General features: G+C 56.3%; 1 protein-coding gene across 2 annotated transcripts; it reads right to left on the reverse strand.

Moving 5' to 3' along the window:
• Nucleotides 1-5,587: 5,587 nt before the first annotated feature.
• SERPINA5 (serpin family A member 5) lies at nucleotides 5,588-15,971 on the reverse strand. Of its 2 annotated transcripts, XM_025919716.2 has the most exons (6): nucleotides 15,859-15,958; nucleotides 11,409-11,507; nucleotides 9,398-10,030; nucleotides 7,795-8,065; nucleotides 7,285-7,432; nucleotides 5,588-6,693 (listed from the first exon to the last, which is right to left on the reverse strand). In XM_025919716.2, exons 3-6 carry the CDS (start codon nucleotides 10,011-10,013, stop codon nucleotides 6,505-6,507), a joined length of 1,224 nt encoding a protein of 407 aa, XP_025775501.2. In that variant the 5' UTR covers nucleotides 10,014-10,030; nucleotides 11,409-11,507; nucleotides 15,859-15,958; the 3' UTR covers nucleotides 5,588-6,504. The 2 variants fall into 2 exon arrangements, with proteins under 2 accessions (XP_025775501.2, XP_086565015.1); XM_086708889.1 differs by lacking the exon at nucleotides 11,409-11,507 and having other exon boundaries at nucleotides 15,859-15,971.
• Between the last annotated feature and the right edge of the window lie 6,235 nt (nucleotides 15,972-22,206).

A 22,206-nucleotide genomic window follows, 5' to 3' on the forward strand; every position in this document is an offset into this window, starting at 1 on the left:
CTGACTCGCCCAGATGCGTCCCCGCGCCTCTTCCCTTGCTATCCCTGCGACTGTCACTTCTCCCATCTCTGCCGTGAGACTGTCGGCTTCTGGCCGGGGGGGACGCACTTGCTGCTGGCTCCCTACAGATAGAGCTGAGAGTGAGCAAGCAAAAATGCCTCCAATCCCTCTGGGGCATACTTATCCTAAGAATCGATTTATTACCTGGGGTTCATATTAATCGGGGCATCCTGGATGTTATCAGCAGCCCCACCTGCAGGGCGTGTAAAGGGGCGTCCCACCCAAGGAACAGAGAAGTCTCCGGCAGTGACCTGAGGACTTGCAGAGGCACAGAATCCTGTGGAACCAGCTGGCCATCCCCTCATTCATTCATCCAACAAGAGTCCACTCCGGGCCAAGCCCCGTGCCAGGCACTGGGGTGTAGAAATGATTCAGGGCCCTTACGGACCTCGTGGTCTATAAAGAGACCCAAACACACCGAAAGACGGTACCTGTATGGTGTGGAAGGTGTTAGGAGGAGGCATGGGGAGCTGGGATTCCAGGGCCGGGCTGGGGGGGCATCCGGAATGCTCCCCAGACAGGGACCTCCGGGCAGAATCCTGCGGAAGTGTTCTTCGAGCCGTTAGATGCCCAGCCCCAAACATTTCGATTCCTTGGGTGGAATCAGGAATATGAACTTTCTTTTTTTTTTTTAATTTTTTTTTTTTTCAACGTTTATTTATTTTTGGGACAGAGAGAGGCAGAGCATGAACGGGGGAGGGGCAGAGAGAGAGGGAGACACAGAATCGGAAACAGGCTCCAGGCTCCGAGCCATCAGCCCAGAGCCCGACGCGGGGCTCGAACTCACGGACCGCGAGATCGTGACCTGGCTGAAGTCGGACGCTTAACCGACTGCGCCACCCAGGCGCCCCAGGAATATGAACTTTCAACCAGCTCCCTGAGTTATGTTTGAGAAACGCTTCTGCAGGGTCAAAGCTGCCTCCCTTGCCTGATCTGCTTCTAGCCTTCAAACAGCCTGGCCACCGGGTGTCATTACAATCGTTTCTTCTGTGCAAGAGAGGCGTGGCCTTGCTGCGTGGGCCTTGCTTGCCCACGACCACCTTGCTCAGCACTTGTGGGAGCAGAGGCTCGGACCCCCATGTCCCGACCCACCTCTCATACTCCTTCACCACCCCACTGCCCCCCCCCTCCCCCAGATCCACCTTCCCACCCCGGCCTGGGGCTCTTACCATCTGGGAAGGAATGAGACACGTGATCAAATCCACAGATGGTACCCGGCAGCCTCTGTGGGAGGCTGAGGGAGGAGCAGGGTCTCAGAGAAAAGACTCTGGGGGACCCCCCCCCCCCGACCCCCAGGCATAACCGTGAATGCTCAGCTCTCAGTATAATGGCGTTGGATCAGCCACTGCCCAGCCACCGCTCGCCAGCAGGCTGGGTGTGCGCGTGCATGCGTGTGCACATGTGTGTGTTTGCGTGTGCAGACGTGTGCACAGAAGGGTGTAGGTAGGAGTGTCTCATTATCTGTACTCCGTGTGTCTCCGTGGAAAATCACGCTGGATTCTCCCAAGGGGTCCAAGGACCTGGAATTTGGGGTCTGTAGCTGTTGCTAACTTAGTGCCACCTCCCTCCCACCTCGTCGCTTGTGGAAAGGTGGGAGATGGTCTGTTTCGGGGTGCGGTTCCGCGGAAAAGTGGAGAAGGGCACTGATGTCACCTGTTTGCCATCCCCAGTCCCTTGCAGCAGGTGACTCTCTGACTTTCTGTTAACTGAGACGAAACTTGCAGGGGGTGGAGAGCGGTGTCAGGCACGCGGCAGATGGCTTCCAAGTGCTACCTGGTATTATCACTGTCCCCCCACCCCGCTCTCCCCCCCCCCCCCCCCCGCCGCCAGCACCTTGCACAGGGACACGGGTGTTGGTGGAGGCGTGAGACTCAGCTCTGTGAACAGGACACACTCTCCCACCTCTGGGTCGTTGTTCATAGTCCTTGCCGCTTCCACCCTGCTTCTCCCTCGGATCTCGGCTTCAAGGCCACCACCTCGGAGCTCCCTCCGGACCCCCGGCTGCAGAAGGTCTCCCCAGCTGTCTCTCTGGGCACCCCTTGTCTTCCGTAAGTGGCCTCCTGCTTCTGTCTTTACAACCCCGATCCCATTTCTATCCCTTCATCTGCTTTTCTTTTCTCTCTTCTTTCCTCTTTTCTCTTCTCTTTTCTTTGACTTTTTTTCCTTTGCTTTTTTTGTCACATTTTTCTAAAATTTTTTTTTTTCAACGTTTATTTATTTTTGGGACAGAGAGAGACAGAGCATGAACGGGGGAGGGGCAGAGAGAGAGGGAGGGAGACACAGAATCGGAACCAGGCTCCGGGCTCCGAGCCATCAGCCCGGAGCCCGACGCGGGGCTCGAACTCATGGACCGCGAGATCGTGACCTGGCTGAAGTCGGACGCTCAACCGACTGCGCCACCCAGGCGCCCCTGTCACATTTTTCTAAAGAAAACAACTTTTTACGTTGAAATGACTTGAGATGCATGGAAAAGGTGTAAAAACAGTGCAGAGAGTTCCGGTGACAGAATCGTCTTGTGTAACCATGGCATATTCATCGACGCGAAGACGCGAACGTTGGTATGGTGCAGGTTTATTTGTATCTCACCAGTTTTTCCACTAACGCCCTTTTTTCTCTTCCCGGATCCCGTCCAGGAAACCGCATTACATGTAATTTCCACGTCTCCTCAGTCTCCCCTGGGCTGTGACAGTTCCCCGGGTGTCTCCGGCGTCTCGGGCTGCTGCTCAGAAGACCACAGACGGCGGCTTGTAAACAACAGAAATGTACTTCTCACACTTCTGGAGGCTGGAGGTCTGAGGTCAGGGCCAGCGTGGTCAGATGAGAACCCTCTTCCCGGTCACAGGCTTCTGGGCGTGCTGTCCCACTGGAAGGAGTGAGGGGGCTCTCTGCGGTCTCTCTTATAAGGGCACAAACTGCTGGTCGCCTAGGTGGCTCGGTCGGTTAAGCATCTGACTCTTGGTTTGGCTCACGGTTCATGGGATCGGACCCCGGGTGGGTCTCTGTGTTGGCAGTATGGAGCCTGCTTGGGATTCTCTCTCTCTTTCTCTCTCTCTCTCTGCCCCTTCCCATCTCTCTCTCATGCTCTCTCTCTAAGTAGGTAAATAGATAAATAAACTTAAAAAATATACGTGTATATACAAATGCCATTCATGGGGGCTCCACCCTCGTGATCTAATCACCTCCCAAGGGCCCCACCTTCAACCCCATCCAGTTGGGGGTTAGGGTTTTGACCACTTAGTCAGGGTAGCGGGCGTCAGATCTCTCCACTGACCATGACTCCCCATCCCTCCCTGGGCTCTGTTTGTAGAAGCAAATCGCTCAATCAAGCTCAGGTTCCTTCGCACCTAACACCAACGAACATGCATTGTTTACTCTTCTTTCCTATTTTATTCTTTGTTATTTTTTTTATTTTATTGCCTGTCCACACAAGAATGGAGCCCCACCAGGGCAGGGACTTTTGTGGTGTTCTTCGCTTATTTCCAACACCCCGGACGGTTCCAGATACACAATGGGCATTCATAAACACCTGTGGACGAACAAATTGTCCTCGCCAGTTTACAGTCCTATTTATCTGGTTGTTTACCTGGTATGGCCAGAGCCCGCGTCTGCTGGATGCACCGCTGTGCCCTTGTACGGCTTCCATGCCCGAGTCCCCTTCAGCACCCTTGGGCTGAAGGGTGCTGAAGGCACCAGTGGCCTTTGGGTGAAAGAGCTAAGTAAGCGAGAATGGGATGGGCAGGGCTGCTCATTGGGTGGGAAGTGTTTCCTCTTGGAGCCCGAGGTCATTTTTCTGGTCTGAGTCTCTACAGGAGAGGTGGGGGAAGGAGTCCTCGGCTTAGCATGGTCCTCCACGTTCCGGTGGCAGGGGGGTCGCAAGGGGGAGGTCCTGAGAGTCCATGTGGCCGGAGGGGGGGAATAAAAGTGCGTTCCCAAGAACAAGACTGACTTGGCAATAGCTGCAGGAACTCAAAGGTAAGCGACTGTCACGGGCTACGTTGTGTCCCCCGCCAAGTTCATCTGTTGAGCTAGCCCCCAGCACCTCAGAATGTGGCTGTACTTGGAGGAAGGCCCTTTCAGGAGGGGATTGAGTTAAAGTGAGGCCGGTAGGGTGGGCTCCGATCCAGTCTGACCGGTGGAGGCCGCGAGACGGAGGAGGAGGTTAGTACACCGCGAGGGAGGACCATGTGAGGGCACAAAGAGAGGAGGCCATCTGCGAGCCCAGCCAAGGAGAGGGGCCTCAGGAGGAACCCGGATCTCAGACTCCAGCCTCCAGGACTGTGAGAACATTAATTTCTGCTGTTAAGCTGCCCTGGTCGTGGTACTTTGTTACGACGGCCCTGGCAGCCTAACACAGTGGCTAAGAAAGAGGGTCCCGAGGAGGACGGTCATGCCTGCATGTGAGGTCCCGCAGACCCATTCATCCCCTTAGTTCACCAGACAGGATGGACGAGGCCAAGAGAAGAAAGGGAGGGCGGGGCTCCGGGGGTGCAGGTGTATGGGTGCGCGCGCGCCCCCTAGAGGGCCTAGTGGGGGCTTGCGCTTACCTGCCGGTGGGAGCCTGAGGGACACAAGGGGTTCAGGGGGCGCTCAGGGTGTGGCCCGGGTATTCATACGACCCTGAAATCGGAACGAGAGAGAACAGACACCATCCTGGTGGTCCGGGTCCCTGGGGCCCGACCACAAGCGCCTGCACTGGTGGCGACCGAAGTCCCGCGGTTCCCACACTCTGCAGCTCGCTCAACACCATTCCCCAGCCCTTCCCTCTGCTGGAGTCCCACCCCTGCGCCCAGCCTGCCGTCTGTTGCAGACCTACTTACTCCTCCAGAGCAGCTCTGCACCACCTGTTCAGAGAGAGCTTTCCTGACCTCCCCCCGCCCACCCCTCCCCCCTTACTCTGTCTCTCTCTGTCTCCCAGTTGCCATATCATTTGTTCAACGATCCCAGGATCGCGAGACAAATGGAGTTACGTGGCCCGCGATGACGGTCAGCGGGGAGCTTCAGCAGTGACAGGCAGCAGCCCCGGAGCCCATCCCAACCTCACACACAGTACCCGTTCGGTGGCCATGTGCCCAGTGACCTTTAGACAATGCTGGACCTTGGCCTTACACTCATCAGCCAGGCAGGGCCTACCCCTGACCTTGGACTGGCAGGGCAGACAGTGAGAGAAACGTCTGCCGGGGCAGAAAATACACTTTGCAAGGGAAAGGCACACAGGAGCAGGCGTGACCCCATGAGGAGGCCCAATCCTAAAGCGCTGTCCTGAGTTCGAAACACAGAGGCAGGTGAGCGCTCTGGGGCCAGCTGCAGCCATCTGTCCCACCATAAGCCACCACCTGTGCCATCCAGGTCCCAGAGCCTGAGCCTCTCGCCGTCCTGGGTCTCGGGGCAAACCTTATGTCCTGTCTGCGAAATGGGTGCCCTGATATGCTGTGCAGGGCTGTCGAGGGATTCAGGAGCTCACACAGATGCAAAGTGTCCCCAGGGGCTAGTGTCTCCATTCCCAGAGTTACTTCCATCGGACATCCAGTGTTTGCAAAATGCTTTATTGTTATTGCTGACACTAAAACGCACTCTCAGTCACCAGTATCTTCAACTGATCCCTCTAGTATTTGCAACAGGCCTCCGTCCTCCCGCCCCCAGCCGACTCCAGGAGGTTGTGACTGAAGCCACAGGATGGTTTTGGTGCTGTGATGGGCCATTTCCACCCTGCGGTCCACTGGCTTTTCTTCAGTGACAAGTAGCACTTGAATGTATTAAAATCCACCGTGACTGGCACGGAACACCCCAGCCTCCTTATATGATGTCAAGGAGCCTTCAGCCCTTGAGCTGACCCTGCGTTGTGTATATGGGGGAAATAGAGGCCCAGAGAGGGACACTATTAGCTTTATGTCCTACAGCTGGTTAGCTGGGACAGAAGCCCCATTCCGGACTCCCATTTCAGTGTTCTTTCCAGCAGATAAATGCAACCACGCACGGGAAGCATGATGGATTTTAAACCGTGATGAGTTGATAGCCCGTATTACTAGCAGGTGGAGGACTGGGCTTGGAAATACGTTTCTCGGTAGAGATGTGAACCGCAGCAATCCCACAGAGCTTTGCGGCACCGGGCTGGGCGTCAGGTGCCTGGGCTGTGGGTGCCTCTCTATCGCTAACATGCTGTGTGACCTTGGGCAAGTCAACCAGCCTCTCTGGGCCTCAGTGCTAGACTCCGCTGATGAAGGGCGATGGCAAGACCGAACGTTCTTCTTCAAGGCACCCCACGCCTTGCAGTTGTGTGAGAAGAAGCAAATCATCAGCATATCAGTGCTATTATCGTTATTACTTGTAAAAACTTCAGTAGTCAAGGAAACGAAACCTGTGTGGATCAGCTCCCAGCGGATAGATGCCACAGAGCCTTCACCTGCCACCACGGAGGCCTGTGGCCTTTCAGGGGAAACACCCACCTCAGGGGTGGGCCACTTTGCCAAGGAAGAGAATGTTCGTGAAGTTCTCTACAATGAGCATGATAAAGGGCCTGTTGAGGATGACCCTGGGAGAGCTAACTGGGGCCGACCTGAACATGAGGACCGTCTCTGTGGCTGCAGCCGCTTTGGTCCCCGACTCGTCCACCTCCACCACGGCCTTGTGCACCATCTGCGGAGGAGACATCGGGTGTCACCAAGCCACCGGGGCTGGAAGATACCATCACGGGAGCCCGCAGAGCTTCTGCCTGTGGCGTCACCGTCAAAGTCTCCGTGCGGCTGCGCCCCAAAGCAGGCAGCACACGGGACGATTGTGTGGCTAGGATCTGTGCCTGGAGGTGACTGCACATGGGCCTCCCATTGAATGCTCATGGCACCTCCCGGCAGGGATGTGATTGGGCCTCCAATTTTATGTAGAGAAAAGAGGCTCAGAGAGGTCACGCAATTGTTGGAGGTCACACAGCTAAGTGAGTGAAGGAGGTAGCACCTAATTCTTAGTTTTGATGGCTTCACTGGGGGGCTCCTTCTCCTAAGACACATTGCAAACAGGATAAGACACAAAGGGTACCTTTGCTTCTTGAAGGAAGAGAGGAGAGTGAAAGAGAGAGGGAAAATATGGAATGGAATGGAATGGAATGGAATGGAATGGAATGGAAGCGGTGGAGTGGAGTAGAAAGGAATAGAATAGAATAGAATAGAATAGAATAGAATAGAATAGAACAGAAATCTCTGAAAGCAGGGGCTCAGGAGCTTCTGAGCTCACCTCAGACACCTGGATGTTGGAGTGGTTGGTGATGCCAGTCAGGTCAGCATGGGAGGTGAAGACGTCATTGACGCCCAGCTTGGGGAGGACTTTCTCCAGCTGGTAGGAGCCCTCAATGGAGAGCTTGGGAAGGTAGAGCTCAAGCTGCCTGGAAAGAGGAGAGGAACTTTCTTAGACTCTTCCAGAGCATCGGCTCATTGAGCTCATCTCCCCGCTATCTCCCCTCGGCTTCATAATGACCCTTCAGCCCCCCGTGTAGAGCTCCCCCCCCCACTCTGCACTGGGACCTGGGCTGCCCCCAGAGTTCCCCGCCCACTCCGATGGCACCCTGGGACACTGGGCTTCCGGCCCTGCTCCCTCCAGCTGGGCCAGGGCCCCGGAGGCTAAGACTTCACGTGGTTTCCCTGGGCTGGGAGGCAGCCCCTGGGCTGGGAGGAGTCCTTCCCACTCCCCCCGTGTCTCTGTGGCCATGTGCAGGGTCAGGCTGGCCCCACGTCATCTGAGGAATACCTCTTTGTGGACATCTTGAGCCACGTCCTCAATGTCTTCTCATTCAGTCCATTCTCCAGCCGCCCCATGCTGCCCTGGCTGGGGAGAACGAACAGGGCGGTGGCGTCCCCTTGGTAGGGAACCCCCACCACCCGGCAGGAGAGGCTCCGGTCCAGGAAGTAGTAATACAGGTCTTTGTGCTTCATCATGGGCACCTGCACCACCGTCTCCGAAGTCACGTGGAAGTCCTGCTTATGAGTGTTTTTGTGGTCGAAGCTCGTCTCCCACTTAGCTAAATATTAACATGGAAAAAAGGGAGCAATTCTCAGCCACAGACGAAAAGCACAGAGACAGCAAACGCCTCCCTCAAACAGACCTCACCCTCCTCGGCAAAGTCTCCTCGGCGGCGGTGACCGCCGAACCCTGGGGAAAGAAAGGCTCGCCTTTCTAGAACTTTGGAGGCATGCCTGAACTTTCTGTGGGGCTTTTCCTTCTGCGTGTGCAGAGCCAGGAGGCTGGTTTCCATGTCTTCGGAGGCCCTTAACCGCTAAGGTTGTTTGTTTGATTCTCTGATGTTACTCGAGGTCAAACATCCAAGGGAAGAGGGTAAAAAATATGGACGTCTGACAAAGCGACACTCTATCTGGCTGAGTTATTCTGTTCTCCGCTCTTTTCCCATTTGTGGATTTTGATCTAAGTGTGGGAGGGAGGTTTGTAAGGTTCCTGGAAATACATGATTCTTCCTACTGAGAAGCCTTCAGGTATAGTTACTGCTCTGTCTGATTCCTGCACTCTTGCATCAACGGGATACAAGTAGTTGTTTCCATCTTCTTCATAGTCATCAAATACGGAACCCACCCCAGTGCCCCACTCGGCTTCTGTCACACCTGTCCCCTGCAGCCTGGTGTCATAGACAGAGCCCTGCACTAGGGGACAAGAAATCTTGGAATCCCAGCTGGGTGTTCGCCATCCGTGCTCGTCGGAAGAGGGGAGGTGTTTAACAGGTTAACTAGCTTCCTCTTTCCTCTCTCCCTCCCCTCCCCTCCTCTACCCACTCCTGCCTTCCCACCCTCAGCCAGGCCCCATACAGGCACCGAGGGGCTCAGCGTGTAGAAGGAGAAGCAGACGTGAGCACCGAGTGGGGGAGGGGTGTCCCCGAGAAATGTCAGGGAGGGACCAGCTGTTATGGAAGCGGGGAGAAGACTCTCCAAAGGGACAGGTGCTTGTTGAGAGATTTCTCCGGCCGAGGGAATGGCCCCGAGGAAGACGCTCCCCAAGGGAAGGTATTCCAAGCCCCCCCAAGACCCACAGTCCTGCCCTCAATAGCAGTACGGTGGCCATGGCGATCTCATGCTTTAGAACCAGTGTGGATGCTATGGACCGGGGCCCATGGACAGGACCCAGCACTTCCTCAGTGGAGGAAACAGCGGCCTGGTGTAGCTGACATCACCTTACACCATAAAAAGATGCTTGGCTTCCCCTCTCCTGCTTGTTGGCCTCACTCTGTCAACAGGCGCCAGAAGGGACTAAATCTACGCCCACTCCTGTATGTGTGGGAACGGGGTGCTCTCTTGACCAAAGCAGCAGAAAGGAGAGAGTTCAGGCTGGAGCGCAGGGGTCTTACCTTTAAAGAAAATGTAATTCACCATAACCATGACCTCAGTGCTATCCAGGTCCTTAACTAAGTCCACAATCTTGCCTTCAGTTTGTTTTGCCACGTAGTCGTTGATCTGCTTCTGGGCCCCTGCGGGGTCCCCAAAGTGGGCGGGGAAAGTGTCTGCCAGGTACAGAGTCCTCACGGCACTCAGGAAGGCGTCCTGGACGGGCACCGTGGGGCTGATGAACAGAGCGTTGCCAAGGTTCAGCCGGAGGCCCTTTCTGGGCCGGGCGAGCTCCCCCAGCAGTTGGCAGAAGGAGTTGTGGAGCCCCTGCTCCGAGCCCGCCTGGGGACCGAGGCCCAGGCCTTCTAGAATCTGTGCCTTCGTGTCGGACCGGGCCCCCAGGGACAGCATGGCCAGGGACGCGGAGATGCTTAGAGGGGAGAAGAAGATGTTCTGGTCGGGGGCAGCTGTGGCCAAGGCCCTGTAGAGGTCGAAGGCAAAGTCCCCGCTCATGGGGGCCACCGTGCTGACCACGGGCGCCTCCTTGACCCTCTTCTTTGTCTCCCGGGAGCCGTGGCGGTGCAGGGTGGCCCCGGGCGGGCTGAGGAACATCAGGCAGAAGAGGAGGCAGAGCGGCATTGTGGCTGAGCCCCGTCCTGAAAGGGAAAGTGGGAAGGTGTCCTCAGAGAGGAGACCGGGGGGGAAGCGGGTAAGGCCGGTACCCGAGAGATGTCACCACCCAGCGCACAGCATCCACGGAGACGACGAGCCCGCGAGGTTGGGAGCGAGGGTTTAAGAAGAGCCACAGGGGCTCGAGGACAGAGACCGGGGGACGTGGGGGCCTCATGGCGGGAGAGGAAGGGGAAGGCGGAGGGTGCAGCCCCGAGGTGGGGGCTGGCCACCGGGGCGAGAATGCTCTCATCCGCACCAGGGTGCGCGTCACGGGGAGGGGGGGACGTGGGGCTGGACGGCGTTCCTTGTTCTGCCTGATCAGCATCTCTGAGATGGCCACGGCACGAGACGCCTGCTTCCAAAGTGGCCTGTGACTGTCACTCCAATCCCCTGGGGGTAGCATTTGCAAGGCCTCATGGTCCTTCCGTGAACTCAGACCAACTACGCCCCACGGACCCCTCAGAACTGCTGGATTTATCCCTGTTCGCTCAGCAAACGGACATCGAGCATCATGGCGGGCAGGGGCCAGGCTCCAGAGGCTCATTCGTGACCACTCGGATGCCAATCGGCCCCTTTTCTCCTTCCCCCCCGGGGGGCTGCTCTAGGACCCTGCGGCCAACCTTGCTCCTCATCAGAGCCCCTCCCCAGCTCCCTCCACCCCCCCCCCCCCCCCCCCCCCCCCGTGAGGAAATCCTGCCCTCTTAATGTGAGCACCCAGACTCCTCCCCTATTCTGTGATGGCCGAATTGTGTTCCCCACACTCCTGGGTTGAGGTCTTAACCCCCAGCACCTCAGGACGTGACTGTATTTGGGGAAAGTGCCTTTAAACAGGTAATTAAGTCAAAATGATGTCTGTGGACGGGCCTTGATCCCATCTGCCTGGGGTCCGATGAGAAGAAGAGATGGGAACACAGCTTCACACGCACACGCACAGAGGGAAGGCCGCGAGAGGACGCAGGGAGGACACCGCCGTCTGCAAGTCGAGGAGACGGGCCTCAGAAGGAACCGGCCTCTCCGGCACCTTGACCTCAGACTTCGGGCCTCCAGGCAGCGAGACAGGAACCTTCTGTTCTGTGGTGCTTTGTTGTGGTCGCCCAGCCGACACCTATCTCCTTCCTTCCGCCCCCTCCGTGGGCCCTAGAGGGTCTTCAGTCCCTCTTCCCCCTTTCCTCCCTCCGGTCCATCTACCTAGACCCCTTCCCTCCAACCAGGAGCACTTCCTGTGCCCCAGAGGCCTCCCGAAGCCCCCTGTGTTCACAGTCCCCTGCAGCCCAGCCTCCTGGGCTCAAGTCTCAGCCCGGCTGCTTCTTGTGAGTGTGGTTTGGAGCAAGTCACCTACGGCCCCGTGCCACTGTCCCTCACCTGTACAACGGAGGTGATGACGTTAACCCGTGTCGGCCGTGGCTGGGGGCTTTAAGGACTCGACATGCCTGAAGTGTCGCAGCAGGGCCCCGCGCGGACCTGGTGCAGTAGAGTGCGAGCTGTGGCTGTGGCAGCTTCCAGCCACCCCCCCCACCAGAGGTCCCCATTTCCTCTGCTGTGCGCGTGGGGTACGCGCTCCCAACGCTCTCGCGCCGGCCTGCCTGACCGCTGACGACAGCCTTTCTCCGGGGTGAGAGCTCCCTCCAGCTGGGTCTTCTCCCTCCTCGGACACCATGTCATCAGGTCCCCAGCCTCAGGGCCCTGCCGGAGTCCCGTGACCCACGCAAACCCAACCCCCAAAGGGCCCCAAACATCTGCATTGGACGTCGCGTGCAAAGTGGCCCGCTGAGGTGGCGGCCGGGGCGCCAGTGAGCTTGGGCCAGGCGGACCTGGGCGGCCGTTGTCTTTGAGCGAAGCCCAGCGACTTGAGCAGGCCGCGCTCACCAACCCTGGCCTCCAAATTGCCCCTGAGCTCATAAAGGAAGCCCATTTAGAATGTTGTCTGTGGAAGCTGTGGCCACCCAGGACCAAAGAGAGCAGCCTTTGGTTCCTCGACCGGCGCCATTCTGCAGATGGGTAATCTGAAGCCCAGAGAGCTTGAGTCACTGGCTGATAGTGGCAAAGCGTGGGCCCAGACCCGGTGCTGATGCTCAAGGCCGATGCTCTAAACCACCACACCATTTGGTTTCCCCACATCCCTGCCCCCCCCCTTCTGTGTCACAGCCTCTCTGTGTCACAGTCCTTGTCTTCCTGGCCTCAGCAGCCACCACTATAGCTGCTAATCTGCAGATAATTAAGAAACAGGTCCAGGCTTCCCAGGCTGACACTCCCTTATTGTTTACACGCTGAGAATGCCAGTCTTTCAAGGACACGGGTGGTTTAATCTCGGGGCCCTTTAAAACAGTCTGTTCTGCAGCACAATATGATCCCTCCTGCAAAGTGTTAGAACCATCACCGTAGCGAGATCCTGGTGGACAAGATACGCAGCTCTCCTCCCCTTTATTATCAAAGATTAACCCCGAGCTCATGATCACCCTAAAAGAAAGGCCTTCAAAGAATAGTTGCAGGCACAGAGGGAGTTTCCTGCTTGGCTGGGGCCTAGAGGCAGTTGACTCCTGCAGGAGAGTTCTGGCCTCCTGTCCCTCGGCCTGCCTGGTGGCCTTGGGCCAGTCCCATCCCCTCTCTGGGCCTCAGTTTCTTCACAAATAACTCAAGGTCTGTCAGTTACTGTGGCCGGTAACCCTTCTTCCCTCCACTGCCCCCCACAAACACCAGGGGTCTAGGCCTGATGGGCCAGAGCCCACAGAGTCTCCCTGGGGAGTGGGGTCTCTCTGGAGGGGACCCCAGCCTCACTCACTCTCCTCCAGGCTGCAGGTGGGGACCTAGAAACCTCTCTCCATTTGGGCCCGCTCTTATCTTTTGTTAAAGCCAGTATTTAGAAAGGCCACTCTACAAATATCACTACATTCAACCGTCAACAAAAGTGAACATTATGGGCACCGTTTTACAGATGACTAAACTGAGGCTTAGCAAAATGGAATAGCTCGTGCCAGCTGGTGAGTGATGATGGAACCAGGATTCGAATCCAGATTCCTGAGTCTGGTGGATCCACTGCCTCTTGTCCGCCTTTCGTGGCTCTAAGAAGTAACAGCTCTCGTTCCTCTTCTCCTGTAGCTCCTGGTGAGCTTCCCGGGGTCTCTCGCAAGCCGTTCACCTGTATTAGCTCATTTCTACGCCTCCACAGCAACACGGAGTTGGTATCATTCTCATCATTGGTACAGAAGAGGAAACGGAGGGTCAGAGAGATCGCTTCCGAGAAAGTGGAGGCCTCGGGGTGGTCATTTCATGTTTCTTACGTTTAAGCCCGGGCTGTGCCATCCCGCTGCTGGGCCTCTGGTGGAAATGACAGAGTTGACAGAGTTTCATGCCAACCTGGACCCGGGGGTGAGTCTGCTTCGGGTCCTGGGAGCCTGGCTCTTGGGAGACCAGCTCTCCGCCAGGAGACCGGAGCCGGGCCTGGCCGACCCCCTCCTGATGCCAGCGTTTCTGCAGCAATGCCCCACGGGTCCGAGGGCGGGGGGCAGATCAATCAAGTCCATCTGGCATCCCGGGCCAAAGTGACTCGAGCCGGCTGGGGAGGGCAGGGGGTGGGCGGGTGCTGAGGAAGTCCTCCCATGGAGTCCACCCACCGTCCAGGGATTCGAAATCTGTTGCATTTACTCCAAAGGTGAGGCCACAAAGTCCTACCGGGTCAACTTTGGACTCTGCGGTGGGAGGTGTGGCTGAGGAGGTCTGTCCGCTGAAAAGGGACACGTACGACTGAGAGCCCAGGCAGGGAGGGAAAGACAAAACCCCAGGCTCCCCTGGATGCCTAAGGACGGGACGCCGGAGAGCTTCCGGGGAGCAGTGACCTAGGGAACGTTCTTCGCCTCCCTCCCCGTCCCCAGACCACCTGCAAGGCTTGTCGGTTTCTAGCTCCAGAACAGGTCTCACGCCTGCCTGCCTCTCCCAGTTTTCCGTGCCACGTCCTTATAGGAAACCTGCCGCCTTTCGCCCCGACCACCCCACACCTCCTGCTGCCCCCAGACCCATTCTACACACGGCATCTGAAGGATTCTCCCTCAGTCCCCGACTGGGTCTCAGCGCCCTGCTGCCTAGGAGTGCCATTGCCAGCCTCCGTGTGCGGGGCAGGACCTAGCCGATCTGTGCGATCACCACCGGGCCCCGTGTGGTCTGGCTCCGCCCGGCTCTCCCCAGCCTCAGCCTGATCTGCTCTGTCCTTGCTCACGTGTGTCCTCCGGGTACAGTTCTCAGCTCAGCAGACAAGCCCCGTCACAGTCCTGAGGCTTTGCACGCCGTGCTGTCCCCTGGAACCCTCTGTCAGCCTCCCTGACCACGGCCAGCTTCTCCCTGGGCCTCAGGCCCCTGCTTGAATGCCACTTCTGGGTGATGCCCTGGCCCTGCCTGGCCCTCCCGCTGCAGTAGCATTCTCTTATCACGGCCCCTCCGTTTCGCCCACTGCTCCATCAGCGATGGAAATGCAACCCCACATCATGGCTTCTTGTGTCCCGGCCTCTCTCCCCGACTCGAACATGTGCTCCTAACAGACAGGACCCGCATCGACACCTGCTCTTGCCGTGAGATTTGCAGTCAGCGATGGTGCTCAGACACCTTTGTGGAATGAATGAATGAATGAATGAATGAGTGAAGTCCTTCTCTGTGGCTCAGAGGTTTTAGAGCACACACGCTGGACGCGGAGCCGGGCTGGGCACCCAGGGCTGAGCCCTCCTGGCCCCAGGGCTAACTCTGCCAGGTGACCTTGAACACCTCCCACCCTGCTGTTCACCTTCTGTTTTCCTTTTTCTTTTTTTAAGACCATTTTCCTGAGGCGCGACTGCCATACGAGAAGCCACTCCTATTTACCCTGCACACCTGCGAAACCACCTTCACCACAAACACCCACCACGTCCTGACCCCCCCCCGCCCCGCCCACCACCTTATTCTTCACGCTGCGGCTTCTTGATCAGTGAACGGGGACGTTGGTCAGGGGTGCATCGTCCCCTTTTATGGTTACATTTCTTGCCAAGGGCCCCGTCCTTACAAACACTGAAAATCACACTCCTTTTGTGTCTACGTGTTGCCTATTTCACCAACAGCCAAGCGGCGTCTGGCCCTCGAGGAGCCACTGTGGTCATTCTGGGAGGCAGCCCTCCGGGCAGGGCGGCCCCAACTCGGGGAAACAGGTAAACGGGTACGTGATCGCTTCTCGTGATTGCTAGAGGTCCGAGATTGCAGGCACAGAAAACAAGAGAGAGAAGCGATGGCCTCCGGGGAACCCGCCTGTGTGCCGCACACTCTGTCCCCACTACGTCATTTCTGAGTTTGTCTGCCTCGGCGCTGTTGGCATTAGAGGCCGGGGTATTCTTTGTCGTGGGGGCTGTCCCGTGCCCTGTAAGGGGTTTAGCAGCGCCCCCGGCCTCTACTCTACTCGCTAGATGCCAACACAACCCTCTCTCCAGTTGTGCCAACTAAACATGTGTCCAGATGTTGCCAGACGTGCCCTGGGGATAAAGGCACTCCCGGGTGAGAGCTACCATATCACTGGACCCTCACGGTCGCCACGCAGAAGATGTGATCATTTGCATCTCACCTACAGGGAAACTGAGGCGCAGGCAGATTTAGAGTCGTGCCTGAGTTCACACAGCTGGGAGAGGGGCACACAGGCCCTGGCTCCTTTCCCCTCACTGCGGGGAATTTTCCTGTTCACTCTGGGACAGCACCAGAGCTTTGAAGCCCTCCAAATCCCATAACCCCAGCCTCCTGTCCTCGCCGTTCCACGCACACCCTCACGCCCCCGGGCCCTCCGTCTGCCCACGGCATCTGTACTCACCCTGTCCCATGGCCGAACGTGCACACGGCGCAGGTGACAGTCCCTCACGCTCAGTGTAAAGCAGAGAGCCTATGGGGCAGGAACCAGCATTTGTCACTGACCACAGTCGGGCTCTGACTCCGCCCCCCCTTGGCCCAGCCCTGTCCTGTCCCGTGGGTATTCTAGCCAACAGGCAGGCCTCAGGGACAGCCACCTGAGCTCTGACCCGGGCTCGCTTCCCCACCGGCCCCACACAGACCCCCGTTTGCCTGCAATGGCACAGGGTCCCCAGGGGAGCGACCTGCTGCTGGCATTCCAGACACAGGGAAAGGGACACCCTCTGGCAAACATCTCTTTCTCCGGGCTGATTCCTCTGTCTCCTGCAGCCGCTTAGCTCTACATCGGGGGGAGTGTGGTGTGAGCCTAAGGTCCCCACAGCCCCCCACGTGCTTGCCGGATTCCTGGGCAGTGCTTACCAGATCCATTCAACGGTGAGAGTCTGGTGGGACCCAGAGGGGCTGACCGTGTCACAACGGTCCCCTCTCTGCACTAACAACTGCATCGAGGTTCGAAAAGATGAGTGGACTTTTCAGAATCAAGCATCAAATTAGGGACAAAGTGGGTCCGAGGGCCCAGGTCGCCAACTTCAAAGTCAGGGCTCTTACAAAAGGGCCGTATCTAGGATTTCCGTGGGCTCATCTGGACTGCCCTTTTCGACCTTGAAACTGGGGCTCTGAAGCACAGCCCCACCCTTTCAAGAGCATTTCCAAGATGCTGGGGCAGGTGCTGGCTCAACCCTTATTTCATTCCCAAGGTCCCCATGGCTGCGGCTTCCTAATACCGAGGAGTCCCGGGTATGGCCACGACCCAGAGGTTTTGTGGGTGAGCTGGGGTGTGGAGCTGGCAGAGGAGACGGGGTGATGGGGGTGGGAGGGGGCAGGTATCGCCTAGGGACGCCATCTTGGTGTTCGGCAAGCAAGGGTCCCTCTACAACCTCTGTGACCAGGAGGGGACTGAGCTCGGCCTCAATCTGGAGATAAACACAGTCACTACCAGACGTCAAGCACTTGCTTTGGGCTCAGCGCCTTCCGCACGTGCAGGAAGGTGGGTACCAGCACCCCCATCAAATCACTGAGGAGACAGAAGCAGAGAGAGGTTAGGCAATCAGCCCACAGGCACACAGCTAAGGAGAAGCGTTAGCAAGGGGGAAGCTTGGTGTCGTCTGTCCCCAGGCCATGTGACCTAGCGAAAGTCTTTCCTTTCATAACCTAGAGATTCCTAAACTATGTTCTGCAGGGTGGGAATCATGTGAACACCTGTGCCGGGATGGATACCGTGTCCCGCAAAGACATCCCCGTCCTGATACCCAGGACCTGTGAATGTCGCCTCCTGTGACTAAAGGGACTTTGCGAGTGTGTCCCTAAAGGCACTTTGAAATGGGGGTGGGGAGGAGACTGTCACAGATTACCCAGGTGGGCCCTAACTGTAATCACAGGGGTCCTTACAAGGGAAAGCAGTGGGAAACCAGAATCAGAAGAAGGCGACGTGATCACGGAAACAGGAGAGAAGGCTGCGACGTGGGGCCATGGGCCAGGGACCCTCAGAAGAAAGCCCTGCTGACTTCTCGATGTTGACCCAGCAAGACCCATTTTGGACTTTGGACCTCCAGAACTGTCAGCGAATAAATGCTTATTGTTTTAAGCCACTAAATTTGTAATAATTGATTACAGCAGCGACAGGATCCTGGTACAACCAATACTCCCAAATGGGCTCCAGATGGAAGCATTGGGGAAAGATGGGGTTAACCAAGACAGGAAGGACTTTTCCAGCTGTTCATAGACACGTCCCATGTATCGCTTTCTAAGCCTATATTGTAAGGAATCTCTTGAGAATCTGGAGAAAGTCTGTGGCAGCCCCTGACTCTCCTTGCCACTCAGGAAGGGGGCAGAGGCCGGGTAAGTTCCGAAGAGAAAGGTTTGGGGGGCACGCTGGTCTCAGGGCACGATGCCCCGTGCATTAGCCTGCTAATTAGGCTACCATAACAAAATAGCATAGACTGGGAGCTTCAACGGCAGACATTTATTTTCTCCCTTTTCTGGAGGCTGAAAGTCCAAGATCAAGGTGACATCCCATGCGGTTGCTGGCGAGATCTCCCTTCCTGGCTTGCAAATGGCACCTTCTCACCTTGTGCTCACATGGGCTCTTTGTGCATAAGAGGGACACAGGCGGTTCTGGTGTCTCTGCCTCTTCTTGTAAGGACATCATTCCTGTGAGGTTAAGACCCAACCTGTATGACCTCATGGAACTTTAATTAACTTCCCTAAAGGCCCCATAGTCACATTGGGGGTTAGGGCTTCAACATGTGAATTTGGGGAGGGGGCACACTTAAGTTCATAACAGCCACAGTGAGAGGGTAGGAGGGGCCAGTGACCAGAATATGGGAATTTAAAGACCCGTGTTATTTGTGACACATTTATTTTTTGATTAACACCAAAAGCGACAGAGAATGCCATCCCCAACAGGTGAGTTTCACGCGGGGCAGAGGTGGGTTCTGCTCGGCCCAGCCCGCTGAGTGTAACAATGTTGAGGAGAAATGTCTTTCAATAAACAGGGGCCTTGGGGCGCCTGGGTGGCTCAGTCAGTTAAGCGGCCGACTTTGGCTCAGGTCACGATCTCACGGCCCGTGGGTTCGGGCCCCGCGTCGGGCTCTGTGCTGATGGCTCAGAGCCTGGAGCCTGCTTCGGATTCTGTGACTCCCTCTCTCTCTTCCCCTCCCTTGCTCATGTTCTGTCTCTCTCTCTGTCTCTCAAAAAATAATAAATAAACATTAAAAAAATAAGAAAAAATAAATAAATAAACGGGGGTCTTTACTGACCTACCCTCCTGGACCCCAACACTGTCAGCCCACTTTACCAGTTCAGGTGACCCGCCAGCTCTGGCTGTGACTGTGTTCTAGAGGATAGGGGAGGACAGGGTTGTGACAAAAGATGAAATGCGATAATAGTTAACAGTCGTGGAGTGCCAGAGGTGTGTGCTTTACGTGTAGTAACTCATCCAGTGCTCAAGATGGGCTTCTGTGTTAGGTAATGTCTCCATTATACAGGTAGGGGAACTGAGGCTCAGAATAGCCCATGTTGGGAACGTCTGGCTGGCTCAGTGGGTTAAGTGTCCGACTCTTGATTTTGGCTCAGGTGATGATCTCATGGTTTGTGGGTTCGAGCCCCACATCGGGCTCTGTGTTGACAGCTCAGAGCCTGCAGCCTGCTTGGGATTCTCTCTCCTTCTCTCTCTGCCCCTTCCCTGCTTGTGCTCTTGCTGTCTCAAAATAGATAAACTTAAAAAACGTTTAAATAAATTAAAAAAAAAAAAGAATAGCCCATGTCACATACTGTTATGGGTTAAACTGTGCCCCCCCAAATTGAAATCCTAACCACCCCCTACCACAGAAGCTGACCTTATTTAAATATATGCTCACTGCATATAATTAGTTAAGATGAAATCAGGCTGAAGTAGAGAGGACCCTTAATCCCATATGACCAGTGTCCTTATAAAAAGGGGAGGGGCGCCTGGGTGGCTCAGTCAGTTAAGCATCCGACTTTGGCTCAGGTCATAATCTCGTGGTTCATGGGTTCGAGCCTTGCTTAGGGCTCTGTGCTGACAGCTCAGAGCCTGGAGCCTGCTTCGGATTCTGTGTCTCCCTCACTCTCTGCCCCTCCCCCACTCTCTCTGTCTCTCTCAAAAATAAATAAACATTTTTTGAAAAATAAAATAAAATAAAATAAAATAAAATAAAATAAAAATGGGAAATGTGGACACAGACACGGCCACAGAGAGAATGCCCCAGTTTGCCAGCAAACCACCAGAAGCTAGGAGGGAGGCCCGGAACATTCTCCCGCACGGCCCTCAGAAAAGACAACCCTCCCAACACCTTGATCTCAGACTTTCAGCCTCCGGACTGTGGGATGATACATTTCTGTTGGTTAAACCGCTCAGTGGGCGGTGCTTTGTTATTCTGGCCCCAACAAACTAACACACTCAGTCACGGGTGGCAGTCAGGTTCGAACCCAGGCATTCCGGCTCCAAAGTCTAGGTTTTGTACGTGCGTGTTCTATGGCCTCTTGATAAGTCCTGGAAACACATGTCCCCGTGCCCTGCTCACTGCAGGTGCTCAGAGCATGGGAGCTATTGGCCTTAAATCACCGCTTCTCAGAAAAGGACCCCCCACCTTCCCAGGCAGCCAGGGATGGGGTTGGCGCCTTCCCGCCACAGCGGGTCAGAGCCGGGGGGTCCCAGGTCTGCATCTTCAGGGGATCCCGTGTCCGTTCTCCGCTCTCCGCTGCTACAGCGGCTATGGGGTCTGTGCCCATTTACGGGTGGGGTGTGGAATCTGAGAGCCAGACAGGTGACGTGCCCGCCCCACAGCACAGGGCTGGTGGGAAAGCTGGGACCGCACCCCTCCAAGCTCCAGTCCAGATCTCACGCACCTCCTCTGCCCCTGGGGAGATGCCCCAGTTCCCGGGCCAGTGGCCAATCCCCGCTTCGTGACTATTTGTTGAATGACAGAGCGAATAACCAAAAGAACCCATGTTGCATCTCCCAAGGGGTGTCACGAGGGCCACACAAATCAGGGACCCCATAGGAGAGCAGCAAAGGAGACGAGAAGGAGGCCCAGGCACCGCTCTGGGGGCGGAGGGGGGATTAGGTGTCCTGCATGGAGTCTTTTTATGTATCGGTTTAAGGTTCCAAAAGGGCATTTCGAAATCTGAGGAGTTGGAATAATAAATATTTACCCAATCAATTCCAGGGATGTGTCAGGGGGTGGTGATGCTGAGCAAACAGCTCGGGGACCTTGCTCAGGGCACAGCCTTTTTCATTCATTCATTCATTCATTCATTCATTCATTCCCCAAATATCATTTGAGCCTCAGCCACATGCCAGACCATACAATCAGCTCTGGGGCCAGGCTCTGGGGTAAGTGCAGGAAATTCGGGATGAACAGGGCCCTGCCTCCAAGATGTTCTGTCTAATCGGGGCCAGGGGAGCAGAGATGAATCAGCCAACCACATTTGATGGGAGAATGGCCATCTGCCTTGCGGAGGGCGTGAGGCGTTTGTAGGAGGTTCCGGAAGATTCTCAGGGATGAGGGAGGGGGAGCTCTGGGCCATGGGGGCCTGCAGGAGCAAAGGCCCAGGGTGCAAGCTATGGACAACCTGGGGAAACAGCAAGTTTCCTTGGCTCAAGTCACTAGGCACACGAGTGCAGGAGGAGGGACCGAGGCAGGAAAGGCAGAGGGGGGAAGAAGAGCAGGTAGGGGACTTTGAGCCTTAGTTTGCAGGCAATAGGGAGCCACTGAGTGCTCCTGAGTCGGGGAGGGGCAGGCTTCATCAGAATATGGCGGCGTCCCTCTCAAGGCTGATCTGAGGGCGACTGCTCCCCTTCCCTTCCCTTCATCCCACTGAGCCTCCCCCTTCGCACACCACCCAGGGAGCGCCGGCCCCAGTAACCCCAGGCCTCAGGCTTCCCTCATCTGAGGGGCTTCAATCCGCCCACCCACCTGCTTCTATAGGGGCAGAGTTGGGAGTGTCAGGCTGGGCCGGGCTTCATTTCTTGCCTGATTATTAAAAAACAGAATTCAACTTCCCGACAGGTGCAGGGGGACATGGGCCAATATCTTCAGTAACATGTGTGCCTTTCAGCCAATCAACCCAAGGGATGGATAGGAGGGTCTACATTCCTCCCGGCAGTGGGGGGCCTGGGGTCCTGCAGCATTTCCAGGTCCCTGTCCACGTAGCTCGGGGCTGGTGTGACAGGCACCTCATTTGGGATCTTTCTTTTATCAGGGTTGTCCTGGGGCTGTCCTGTCCAGCCCAGGGCTGTATTTGAGAGGCGAGGGGGAGAGAATCCCGAAGTCTTCCCTTCCCACCCTCTCTCGCTTCCTTTCGCAACGGCTTCCTCCACCATAAAGAAGCGGTCTGTCTCTTGCTCTGAATATTGGTTTCCTGGTTTCCCACAACGAGCCTATTCTGTCCTTGTAGCATTATTTGGACCAGGGACCATGTCATACAAACCCTGCAATGTTGCGGCCCTTGATCAATCATCAATGCTGGAGGTGGCCTTCAGCCTGTCTCTTCAGTCACCAGTGGCACCCTCCTGCCTCCGACGCACTGGCCGACAAGAATATCCACAGGGCCCTGCCTAGGGAAGTGCATCTGCCCCAAATCACTGAGGTTTGGGACCAACACAGCCAGGTTCTGTGGGCCCCCCTCCTCCTGGGGGAGGGAGAGAGGTTGATTCTCTGAGGCTCTGGATGGACCCTGCTCAGAGAATTCAGCCCACACACCACGGATGTCTGAGCTGGACCACCTGGGT

This window comes from Puma concolor, chromosome B3 (assembly GCF_028749965.1).
Source record: "Puma concolor isolate L17-30 chromosome B3, mPumCon1.1.hap2, whole genome shotgun sequence".
Taxonomy (NCBI): Eukaryota; Metazoa; Chordata; class Mammalia; order Carnivora; family Felidae; genus Puma; species Puma concolor.